Source organism: Panthera uncia (genome assembly GCF_023721935.1).
Source record: "Panthera uncia isolate 11264 chromosome B2 unlocalized genomic scaffold, Puncia_PCG_1.0 HiC_scaffold_24, whole genome shotgun sequence".
Classification (NCBI taxonomy): domain Eukaryota; kingdom Metazoa; phylum Chordata; class Mammalia; order Carnivora; family Felidae; genus Panthera; species Panthera uncia.
Genome location: NW_026057580.1, coordinates 67,013,507 through 67,026,252, shown reverse-complemented (window position 1 = coordinate 67,026,252; position 12,746 = coordinate 67,013,507). Strand labels below are relative to the sequence as shown.

Here is a 12,746-nt window from a genome sequence, read left to right as displayed (position 1 = left end):
TAAGAAGAAGGGCGCCTGGGTGACTCAGTCAATTAAGCACCCGACTCTGGATTTCGGTTCAGGTCATGATCTCATGGTTCCTGAGTTCAAGCCCTGCGTGGGGCTCTGTGCTGACAGTGCTGGGCCTGCTTGGGATTCTCTGTCTCTGTCTCTATTTCTCTCTCAAAAAATAAATAAATAAACATAAAATAATAATAAATAAATAAATAAAACCTAAGAATGAAATGTATTAATTGAAGGAGGACATCATTAACCAAGGAAATCAGCTCCAACATTAGATTAATATTAATCTAAAATGTGAGATCTTTAGTAGTTAAAGAGTGTTTTCTTATACTAGATTCAATGTTGAAGTATCCAAGAAGTGATAAACTCTCAGAATTGATTTTGGTGAGAGATGGGTTTGTTTGTTTTTTTATTACTCAGAAATGCGATTTTTCATTAATAAAATAAGTTAAAGCTGTGGGCAAAAACATACTTTATACTTTGGAATCGTTGGTCACATCCAGTCATGCGACCTTGAGCAAGTGTCTCTGAACCTCCATCTCCTCATCTGTAAACTGGGGATCATAGCAGGACATGTCTCACAGGTTTGTCCCGAAGCTTCGCTGTACTGACTACATGTAAAATCTTCTAACAGTGGCCGTCACATAGTAAGTGCTCAATAAATGTTACTTATTAAAGTGGTCATGTGAAAAGCACATTTATTTTATTAATTTATTAATATAATTTTAAATTAATTTTAAGAGGTCACATGAAAAGCAAATGAAATGGTATCTGCACAGTACCTATGTGGCATACAACAGATATTTAATGAATAGTAGCTACTCTTCTAGTCACTATCAAATAACCTTTTCCTGAGCTCATGAGGCCAGGGAGCCCAAACAAGTGAATAGTTCGGCTCACTCCAGTTTGCTTCTGCCTTTGCACTCAGGAGGTAAAAGCTGCGGTCTCTGTCAGCCAGGCACATTAGCTCTCCACGAAGTCATGTTTACAGATGACAAAAATAGCATGTCTCAGGCCAGCCCCCTCCCACATTTTTGGTAATACCATTAGCACTACAGGTGGGGGAAGGCCCCAGGCCCAAAGAATGAAGAGCGCCTACCCCCGGCACATGGCACCATGGCACATAGGAAGTGCTTAATACTTACTGAATGAATTAGCAAATGAATGTGTGAATAAAACACAACACAGCCCAAGGAGCAGGCTTATTCTTTCTTTTATACCCATTTGTCTCCAAAATAATTGAACCACCTACAAAAAAAACTCCTATTCTTTCTTAGTTGGCCCAAATTCCCCATTCCCAAGGCAAGCCTTTGTTGTATATCTTAGTATGTATGTAGGAAAAGTCTAGAAAGATATAGATCAAAATGTTAACAGTGGTTATCTTTGGGTGGTGGAATCAAAGATGAATTTTATTATACCTTTTTGATCTCCCCCATCCCTGCCCCATGAACTGTGTTACTTTTAAATAACAAAAATAGTATTTCTGGTGGGGGGTCATTTTTTATAATTGGAATCTTATACCCTATCTCATATGTGTGAGATCATAATATCAGTTTTTTCATGGACATTTTTTTCCCCCAAGGTTTTCTTCATCATGGAAGTATTATTTTTTCAGGGACATTTAAAAAGAAAATAAAACACAAGGCTGAACATATATTTTCTCCTATACAGCCTGACAAAAGGATAAGGGATTTCCTATTTGGGGTGAAATTTGACTTCAGTTATATAGTTATGTTCTTCACACTAGGAAAACCAGACAGAGGGGATGAGGTGAATGGTAGCATCTCCCAATAGTTCACGTTTAGCTTTTGCGGCCAAGCACCAGAGTTCCCTGATCAAAGGCCTAGTGATGTCAAAATCCATTTTGTCACAGCCCAGACTGATATATTTCCATTTATGTCATGTTTTAATTTGAGCAAATTTTCTCCATGCAAGCTTGATGATGAGTGTGCTGTATTCCTTTTCTCCATAAATGTCGGACAACATCTAGTCCATCTGTACATGTATATTGCCTCTGCTCCATGCTCCATCATTCTTCTCCTTCTGGTACTCTAAGAGAACCTAAGCTAAACTTCATATTCTCCATTGCTTTTATCCTTTGTTTTGTATTTTCCCTTTTTCAGTTCTTCATGACTCACCGTGGATAGCTTCCTCTGACCCATATTCTAGTCTACTATATTTCTCTTTAGCTCTGGTTTATTTGCTCTTAAACTCATCCATTGAGTTGTTTTGGTTATTGTACTTTATAGGTCTAGAATTTCTATTGGTTCTTTCCAAAGCCTATGTCTCCAAAGCCTATGTCTATGTCTCACCTTTTTAGTCTCTAGATCCCTACACTTAAATTTCCAAGCCTATTCAAAAAAATCTCTTTGAATATGTAAGGTTAGTTGTTTAAAATAGAGACTCCTAATTCTAATATCTGGAGTTCCTAATTTTATCATTTGTTCTTGTTCTTGTTCACATCCACAGTGTCTTGTCTCCTCATATGTTTGCTTTGTGTATCTTTGTATATCTTTGAAAAAAAAAAAAAACACTCATAGAAATAAAGCCAAGTTCGAGGCTTGAAGTATTCTGAGTCACTTGGCTCACTGAATTTGACCGAAGTCCACGAGAGAGCTAGTTGACTTCAAGTTCACACTTATTCCTAGCATTCAGTCCTTCAAGGTTCCATCCAAAGTGGGGGTAGTTTACTAGGTCCCCATCCTGAGCTGGTCCTAAACTCTGACTTTTGTCCTGCTGATCCAGTGAGGCTGCCAAAAGTAAGCTCAGTTCAACTCAGCTCATTTTTTTTTAAAGATTGCTAGCACTCACCACTATCCATGTTTTCCTCATCTTACTGGGCACCCAGCTAGACACTATTCCCCAGACTCTCTTGCACTTAGGTGTGGCCATGTGATCAGGTTAAGGCCAGTGGAATGTAAAGGAAAGTGATCTGCATGGCTTCTAGATCTGGCCCACAGGATCCTCACTGCCTTGACTTACCTGCACGCTGAACAGAGAGCTCTGAGGACTCGAAGGAGGGGTAGAAGCACAACAGGGACAAAGTCTGGTTCCATGAAGGACCACATGGAGCAGTGTCCTGGCCAACTTACACTGGATGGTGATATGAGCAAGAAATACACGTTCATTTGTTCAGCCTCTGAGATTTGGAGTTGTTTGTTTCAGCAGCTAGCTTATCCTAATTCTTATTTCATCCATCTTCCTTCATCATCCTAACGACAGGATCAGTGCAAATTACTGACAGAGTCCACCATTATTGGAAGTGGAAGACTTTCTCACATTTCCTAGGTGGATAAGGATTCTTCTTCACACAAGATGGTAACTATCAAAAATTTCTCTTCAAGTTTTCTTCAGATTATCATTAAAATTTTTTAATCAGGAACTGCACTTATCCATTTCAAATCAAAGCTGATTTTTATTTATTTTTAAAAAATTTTTAATGTTTTTATTTATTTTTGAGACAGAGAGAGACAGAGCATGAGAGGGGGAGGGGCAGAGAGAGAGGGAGACACAGACTCTGAAGCAGGCTCCAGGTTCCAAGCTGTCAGCACAGAGCCCGATGGGGGCTCAAACTCTCAGACTGTGAGATCATGACCTGAGCTGAAGTCAGATGCTTAACCGACTGAGCCACCCAGGCACCCCCAAAGCTGATTTTTAAAAAGTTATGTTAATGGAGGCAACTTTTCTCATTACAAATTTGAAAAGATGTTAGTTTTGTTCAAATTTAATATTTGATGCATTTTAAATATGTCTGTAAGTTTATTTTTTCTTCTGATTATATAAAAGAAATTTAGTAAACACTTTCATCGAAACACATATAGATGCTGACAAATTATCTCATCTAGCCCTGTGTACCCTCCAAATGGTATGCTGCCACAGGACTACTCACCCTTACTTCCCCTAGTATTCGGTATTTAAATATGCTTGGGGCATTCAAGTGCAACTTAAAAATTCTCTTAAAAAATTATCAGTTTAAACCCATTTAATATATTTTTGGAGAAATAAAGAATGCCTTTGTGGGGTAGTCTAATTATGATAATGGTTCCAATTGTTCTTGCCTCCTTGTCTACACTCTTTAGATTGTGACTTTCGATCTCTTCCATGTCTTAGCATCTGTCTGCCCAACTCCTCAATCTGGGCCAGACTTGTATTTACCACAACCAATAGAATGAGGCAAAAGTCACAATTTTCCAGTTCTGAGCTTAGGTCTCAAGAGGCTTTGCACACTTCTGCTCATTCTGTTGCAACAGCTGGGCTGGACTCCCAATGAAGGAGAGAGCATAAGAAGGAGAGCCAACTGTCTAAGCTGAGAAAGCAGCTGAGGCCAGCCTCTAGCCTGCTGCCCCACCTACCCATAGTAGATGAGAGAACCCAACCAAGATCAGCAAAGCTGACTGCAGATGCATAAGTGAATCCAAAATATATTAAAAGAACTTTCCAGCTAAGCCTGTAGATTAGAGAGCAATAATAAAGGCTTATTTTTTTTTAAGCTACTGAATTTTGGGGGTGATTTGTTATGTAGCAATAGCTAACTGAAACACTATACTTGCTACAGAGAGGTTTACTAGGAAAAGCCCATATTTTAAAAGTCCTTAGCAAGTCCAGCACACGTAGAAAAGTATGTCTAGCTTTTGTAGCAAGATTGGTCTTACATAATTGATGAGGATATGTAAAGACACATACTGTCATTTGTTTTACGTTCATTTATTTTTCTTAATCAATTATGGCATTTTTATGGTGTAGCACAGAACTCATGTCTAAAAATAAAACTTGGTGATTAACTGTATACAAGAGCTAGAAGGAAAAAAAGCTAGAAAATCATGTGACATCCCAATAGAATACCAGAAGACATGGACCAATCAAATAAAACAGAAAGTCACAGAGAGAAAACAAGCTGGCATGAAAAAGGCAACTGAGAGAGATAAGGACTGACTGCAACGAAACTAAAATTATAAGAGCATTCCAACAGAAAAATGGACAAAGGATCGAATACATAATTCCTGAACGAAAAGCAAAGTTGAAGAGGCTAATAAACAAATGAAAAATATAGTCAAGCTCACTAGTAACCAAAGAAAGACAAAATAAGAATGATATATCATTTTTCATATAGCAATTTTGCAAAGAAAAATAAATTATACTACTCAATGCTGGCAAGTAGGTAATGAGACATCCATTGCTGCTAAGAGAGTAAATTAGTTCAGATGCTCCAAAAATATTTTGTTGGATTGTATTAAGAGACCTAAAAGAAGTCATCGACTTGACCCAATCATTCTGTTTCTAGAAATCAATCTACAGGAAGTGACCAGAAATCCAACCAAAGGCTATATACAGGATTATTTATAACTATGTGAACTAAAAGCAACTTTAAAATAAAACAACAGAGGAAAGGCTCAATAAATTATGGCATGTTGACATAATGGAACATATTGCCAACAAATAATAATGTTTACGAAACATATTTTATGACATGAAAAACATGCTTATGATAAAAAGCTAAGTGAAAAAAATCATACTTCAAAATTATAATTATACTAAGGTACCTATTTTGCTCAAAATATATATGTAGGAAAAAGACTACGTAAAAATGCTAACAATTGTTATAGATAGTGACAGACTTAGAAGTCTATATTTTATAATATTTTATGATCTTCTTTATTTTATAGATTTTTCTGTATTTTCCAAAAGGGAAACAAAATATATTATGACAAAAGAGTAAAAACTGAATGATGTAGCAAAACAATGTTGAAGATCTTTACTGATTGCAAAGTATACTCTTTGTTTTTGTTTTTCAGCTGTTTAAAAAAAAATTTTAACGTTTATATCTTATTGAAAGACAGAGCATGAGCATGAGGGGCAGAGAGAGGAGGAGACACAGAATCTGAAGCAGGCTCCAGGCTTTGAGCTGTTAGCACAGAGCCCGACACGGGGCTCGAACTCACAAACTGTGAGATCATGACCTGAACCAAAGTCAGTCACTTAACCAAGTGAGCCACCCAGGCGCCCCTGCTTTTCACTTATTTAATCCCCTGCCTCTTCCCTAATAATCATGAAGAGTGAATGTGTAAAACAGTCACCGCAAATGCATATACTAAAGAGCTTGAGGAGTTACACATCTATTCAAAGCTGCAGTTGCCACCCTCATTTACTCCACTGTACGAGACTGGGAGTCCCAGGAGGGTCAGTACTATCTTGTCCACCCAAGTGTCTGGGGCACCTACCAGCCCAGGGAACACGATCTTGCATAATACAAGACTAGTGAACAAGTAAACACATGATCACCAAGTCCTCTTCAGAACCAATGGTAACTACTGAATGCTTAACAAATACAAATTTTGTACTAACTCTCACAAGAACTTGGCAAAACACAAAGATACGTTTCTCTACTCTTTTGACCTAACACACCACAAAATTGCATGCACATGATCTCTATAGCAGTTGTAAGTATTTATACTTTTGTTTGCATTAGTTGATCCTCTTATGTAAGTAAACCATAGCATAAGACACCTTTTGAAACCATAATTAGTATTATAAATTCATGCATTGTGTCCTATGAATAATTAAAGCATATGATTATTTTCGACTACTAAATGCCACTTCAGTTAGTAGCATCCTTGAGTATGTTATTCTAGCTCAAAATTCAAGTAGCATTATCTAATGCAGATTCTTCTTATGATAGATAATGATGGCACTCTCCATCTTTCTACCTGAGCAATTAAAAAGTTTAATAGTCTCTGATGTGGCTGGCTATCTGAATAATTTTCTAAACAGAAACAATTAAAATCCACTTATTCGATGGTTTGTGCATTCTCGACTATTGTTTCAAACTCTTTGTTTCTGTGGAAACCTGATGAAAACCTAAAGAACTTTAAATCTATAATGAGTTTGCAAAGAGCGTTTGTTTTCCTTAATTACTGGGAGTATACAGCTGGATTATATGTAGCACAGTTTTTCTAAAAAACCTTTAGGAATAAAGAGCTTGCCTGCTGTCTTCTTTCTCCTGTATGAGAAACGGCACAGCTGTCTGCTTCGGTTTGACCCTGGTGCCAGGAGCGGGGATTTTCTCAAAGCCACACCAGTGTGAAATGCACGAGCGTTACCACCAGGCTGCCTTCTGCCCTGCAATGAGCGGTTGGTCCACTTCAGCACACACGAATGAGCTGTCAGCTTGAGTTTCTTTTTTCTCTGCCTGGCTAATGCTTGCTCTGCCACCATTATTTCAGCTCAAGTAGGATGATTATTATTTCAAGCGCTGTCTAGATTATATTGTCCTAAGGGTTACTCTTTATCTGTATAGACTTCTCTTTATAAATTCCTTGTAGTGCTACCCTGATAGCCCCTCTTTACACAAGTGTGCATGGCATCTTGCTTTGTGTATACAGAAATGACAATACATCATATCTTAAAGAAAAGTGCTTTTTAATAGGGAAAAAAACACTTTAATTAGGATGAATGCATCCTTTTCAAAACAAACTAAAAATATCATATGAATTTGTTAAAACAACTATGTGCACCAAATCAATAAAGATAATAACTAGAAAAACAAAGCACTGAAATGTGTGTATTTGTAGAGTACATAATTTCCCAAGACTGGTAATACGGCACCTTAACATGAGAAATCACATTAATATGAAGTCCCTAACATCCAACTGGGAAATAGCTCACTATTCCAGAAAATACTACCATCTCTTACACACTCTACTTCAGAAAATGTTCTCTGGTGTGCTGAGGGAAAGATTTACTCCTTGACTTAGAGTCTCAATGGCAGGAAGGCTAGTTCTCCCCAAATCTACCGGATCTTTAGCAAACTCTCTATCCCCTCGAGATAATGATGGGCTAATGCAGTACTCTTTTGGGGTTGTGCGTGTCATTTTTAATGGAGTGTATAGTAACAATGGCTCAACACAAAAATCTATGTGGCAAACCAGAGGTGATTGCACTCCTTCCTCACTCTGACTTGACTAGCTTTCTGTACGTAATAAATCTCCAAATTCTGGAGATACCTAAATCTGGAGATTCCAGAACTGACAACTTTCTTAAAACACAAACCACATCAAATCAGATCTACTGAGTACCTGCTAGATGAAAAGCACTGCGCTGGGTTTATTCCCAGGAATACTTCCAGTTCATTTAGGAAATATAAACTCCAACAACTGTCACAAAAATATTTGATTTATAGCCTGTAGCACAGAAAACCAAAATTTTTATGCATTTCCTTGGAGCTGTATTGATGCTTACATTCAGTGGTGCCTCTTAATAATGATGATGATGCTAACGATTTCCTACCTTTTCACATTCTTCTAACATTGTGTTTTTAAGTTATCTCCACATTTTTCCTGGTTTTTTTTTTTTTTTACTAATTACTTCATCATTAGTGCATTTTACAAACTCATTTATGAAAACAATACAGTAACAACCCCCTTCTAATTTCCCACTGGTAAAAAGATTTTATTAGCTGGTTTAAAACAAATGGAAATTTAAACATTATTATTAATGCCTCAGACATTATATCTGATTGTACAGACGACAGAGGTAATAATGTATGTGGCCAAGGCTGAAATGTTTCATCCCTTATGTTTTCTATTTTTTAATATAATGATTTTAATAAGAATGTATACAGTAATGATGAAGTAATTAGTAACAACATGATTCCACCAAATTCACTGAAATCAGTAACTGAAGACTAGCACTTGACCATTAACATAGTCAAGCCATCCTGCGTATCCCCTCGGTAGAGGGCAGTATTTGCTACATCTCTGTTGGAGGAAAGACTTCTAAATTTGCCTGGCTTTGAGATCTATCCAGAAGAAATTTGAAAGATTACCCCCAAATGACGGTCTACACCTTTGCTACTGGTTTTAAACGTGCGTTTGAAAAGAAAGGTTCATCAATGTAAACTCCTTCTTTTGGGAATCAAAGCAAGGAGGCATGAAAAGTGACATTTAAGACACTAAAAAGCAAGAGGATATAGAATAGCAAGTAACCTATTTTATTTTATTTTGGGGGGGGCACAAGTGGGCAAGGGTCAGAGAAACAGAGAGAGAGAGAGAGAGAGAGAGAGAGAGAAGGAGGGAGTGAGGGAGGAGCGGGTCACACCCAAAGCAGATTCATGTTTTTACCCAAAGCAGGGTTTGTGCTCACCAGATGTGGGACTCTGAAGTCACAAACCATGAGATCATGACCTGAGCCAAAGTCAGATGCCTAACAACTGAGGCACCCAGGCACCTGCAAGTAACTTATTTTAAATTTGAGGATGATGACTTCTGAAACTGTTAAAGTCTTACAAATGCAGAAATTTTGTTATTTTTGTTTTGCTTTTCCCTGTGAGAGTTCACGGACTCTCCCCAATCTTCTTAGACTTGGATACTGAAAAAGCCTAATCAGAGTTGGAAAAGAAATGGATATCAAAGAATTTTTCTTCCTCCCACTCTTCTGCTTTCAAAATCATGGAAATACTTCGTGAAAAATACTAATTAATATTCTAAAGATACTAAAAAGTTAATTAGAGCAAGGCTGAATGCCTCTCTGTGCTGTTAGATACACAAAGGGCCAAATGCTTCAGAGTAAGACCAATAGAATTCTTCACTCCATCTTCTTACCAAAAAGACGACCTTGAATTATCTGCTACTCAACTTTTATTAAAATATACAACATTCATGAAAGGTTTGAACATGAGTCTATCCAACCTCCAAGCATTTATCCAATTTCTAAGCAATTTCTCTGTATCAACCTGATAATAGAAAAGCTTACTTATAAGGCTTTTTTTGACCTCTTATAGCACTAGTTTCATTGAACAGTACTTTGTCATAAGGGCCCCATCTTGTTTATAAGAATCTGTGTGATACAAACTTGTACTGACAGCAGGAATAGTGCTGAGAAAACTGTCTGCCGGCATCTTTTAGAAGTCCCTATCCAAGTGCCAGAAAAAGCTTCACTTCTCCTGAGTAACTAATTTTATGTCTTATAACTTACTGAACATCTTTCCCCCTCTTTGGGAGAAGCTGACAGCTGATATAATTGTTCAGTGTAAGAACCTTGTAGAGGTTTATGACATGGATTTACATGTACTAACTTTTCCTTTCAACTTAATTATTCTCTATTTTCTCTTTGCCCTGCTTTTTAAAAAATCTACATAATTCTATTTGTGAGTATATGTGTATATCTGTAATATTTTTTGCTACAAATAAATACATGCCTAAATTATTCTTTTTCTATTTCCTTTTAAGGCTTATTTTGTTATTTAGTTTGCTTTAAGTAGATGGGAAGCAAAAGGGAATCCGGGAAATAAAATGTAAGAACTTTAGATACTCAACAGCAGTACATCTTTTAAGTTTGTTAGTTAACAGACTAACTTAAACTCACTTATATGTTGAATCTAAAAAACAAAAAACAAAAAACTCATAGAAAAAGAGGTCAGATTTGTGGTTACGAGAGGTGGGGAGCTGGGAGGAAGGGAGATGGAGGAATGTGGTTAAAAGGTGCACACTTTCAGTTATGAGACAATCACTCTTCCTTTTCTTTTTATCTATATGAAATGATGGATGTTAACTAAACCTATTGTGGGTAATCACATTTCACAATATATGTAAGTCAAATCATCATGCTGTACACTTTAAACCTTATACGGTGATGCATGTCAATTATTTCTCAATAAAACTTGGGGAAATGTATGTAAGATAATTTTTGTATTTCCATGTAAGTGTGAAGGCTAATTTACATTTTACAGAGTTTTTCCACATATATTAAGGCTGGAAAACAGTAAGATTAGGTTAAGAGCAGAGGCTTGTTATATACATCTGTTAACACATTTTACATAGTAACCTCCAAATCCCAAGATGTTACCAATCTAGTAAATTACTTCCATTTAAAAAAATTGTTCAAGGGGCACCTGGGTGGCTCAGTCGGTTAAGCGGCCGACTTTGGCTCAGGTCATGATCTCGCGGTCCGTGAGTTCGAGCCCCGCGTCGGGCTCTGTGCTGACAGCTCAGAGCCTGGAGCCTGTTTCAGATTCTGTGTCTCCCTCTCTCTGACCCTCCCCCGTTCATGCTCTGTCTCCCTCTGTCTCAAAAATAAACGTTAAAAAATTTTTTTAAATAAAAATAAAAATAAAAAATTCTTCAAGAAATGGTGGGAGAGTTTAGTTGTTTCTAATGTCCCTTTGATTCAGCTGTACTAGGACCCTGACTCTGTTTCCTTCCACTAAATCCCATGGTAAGATTTTCCAATCCCATCCACACCCCTCATCTCTTCCTTTTTCAGTGTCAGTTCAGGTGATTTCATGGACTCCTTTCAACTTCAAACTAACACATCTCTATAAATGACTTCCAGATCTGTATCTTCAGTCTTAGATTTCCAGTTGCTTGTAAGTCCCCTTCTCCTATATCAGGTATTTGCCAAGGGTCCTGCCATCCCTCTGGTCATCCAAACTGAAAACATCAGAGCCCTAGGTGGCATGCCCTTGGCCCTGAGACCTCTCGGCATCCGATCTTACATATTTCCCTCATATTCATCTTGTTCTTTCCAATCTATCATGTACACCTGTTTTAGGGGGCAACTGGGAGCACAGATTCAACCCATGTTCTGCGTTCCAAGCCACAGACCCTGATGAGGGGTAGCATCAATCTAGAGGAAGGGGCACATAAGGGCATGATTTGCTCACTTAGCTCCATGCCCATCTTGGGGAGCTTTATCTAATGCACAAAGATTCCATATATGGTAGCAGCAGAGACAATCTTATACAACTTTGGCAGATTATCCAATATAGATCTGTTAAAAAATGACAAGTTTTTTTTTTTTTTATGCTGATGAAGGTTCTAATTCAAACTCTACCACCTGATATGCAAGCCCCTTTATACTGACTTCAACCCATCTATTCTGAGTACATACCACTCTCCTACATACTATCTAAATTCCAGCCATGACCCTTAAGTTGTCTGGAAAAAGAGTTCTTGATTGTTGGGTGATTTTTCTTTTTAGTAGTTTAAAGATGATATTGCACTGTTTGTCCATTGCTTCTTGATAGGAAGTCTTCAATCATACTGTTGTGCCCCTGGCTGCTTCGAAATTTTCTCTATCTTTGGTTTTCAACAATTTGACTATGATGTTCCCAGGAATGATTTTCTTTGTATCTGCTAGGGGTTTGTTGAGGTTCTGGGATCTGTAAACTTACATCTTTTCTTAAATTTGGAAAAACTTCAGCCATTATTTCTCTAAAAAACTTTTCCACCCCATTCTCTCTTTTCCTTCTAGGACTCCAATGATATAGTTGATTTTTGATATAGTTTATGTCATGAGGTTTTGCTTTTTTTTCCCCTCAACACTTTTGTTTTTCAGATCATTGCATAATTTCTATTGACCTATCAGTTCACTGACTCTACTCTTCTACAGTTTGGTATGAAGTACAATAAACTTAAAAATTTTTAGATATAGAATTCTCAACTTTTAGTTTTAGAATTTCTATTTGTTTTTTTTTTTAGTTTCAATTTCTTTGCTAAGATTTCCCTTTGTTTATTCATTATCAGTATATTTCCCTTATATCCTTGACTGTAGATATAAAAAAAAAAAAAACACTTTAAAATCCTTCCCTCTAATTCCAACATCTGTATCCTCTCAGGGTCAGTTTCTGTTGATTATCATTTCTCTTTTAAAATGGATTAGATTTTCCTGTGTCTGCACACAGCTAGCAGTTTTGGATTGTATTCTAGATAAGGTGAATGATATGTTGTTAGAGACTTGGAATTCTTTTT

General features: G+C 37.1%; 1 protein-coding gene across 3 annotated transcripts in view; it reads right to left on the bottom strand.

Annotated features, from left to right (window-relative positions):
- AFG1L (AFG1 like ATPase) overlaps positions 1 to 12,746 on the bottom strand; it is a 195,972-nt gene that overhangs the window by 8,796 nt on the left and 174,430 nt on the right. Inside the window, exon 12 of one of the 3 annotated variants that reach the window (XM_049654106.1) lies at positions 6,984 to 7,119. The exons of the other annotated variants lie outside the window; for them this stretch is intronic. Within the exon in view, the coding sequence (XP_049510063.1) occupies positions 6,984 to 7,119 (136 nt within the window). The remainder of the gene's footprint in view (positions 1 to 6,983; positions 7,120 to 12,746) is intronic. 3 annotated transcript variants of the gene reach the window in all.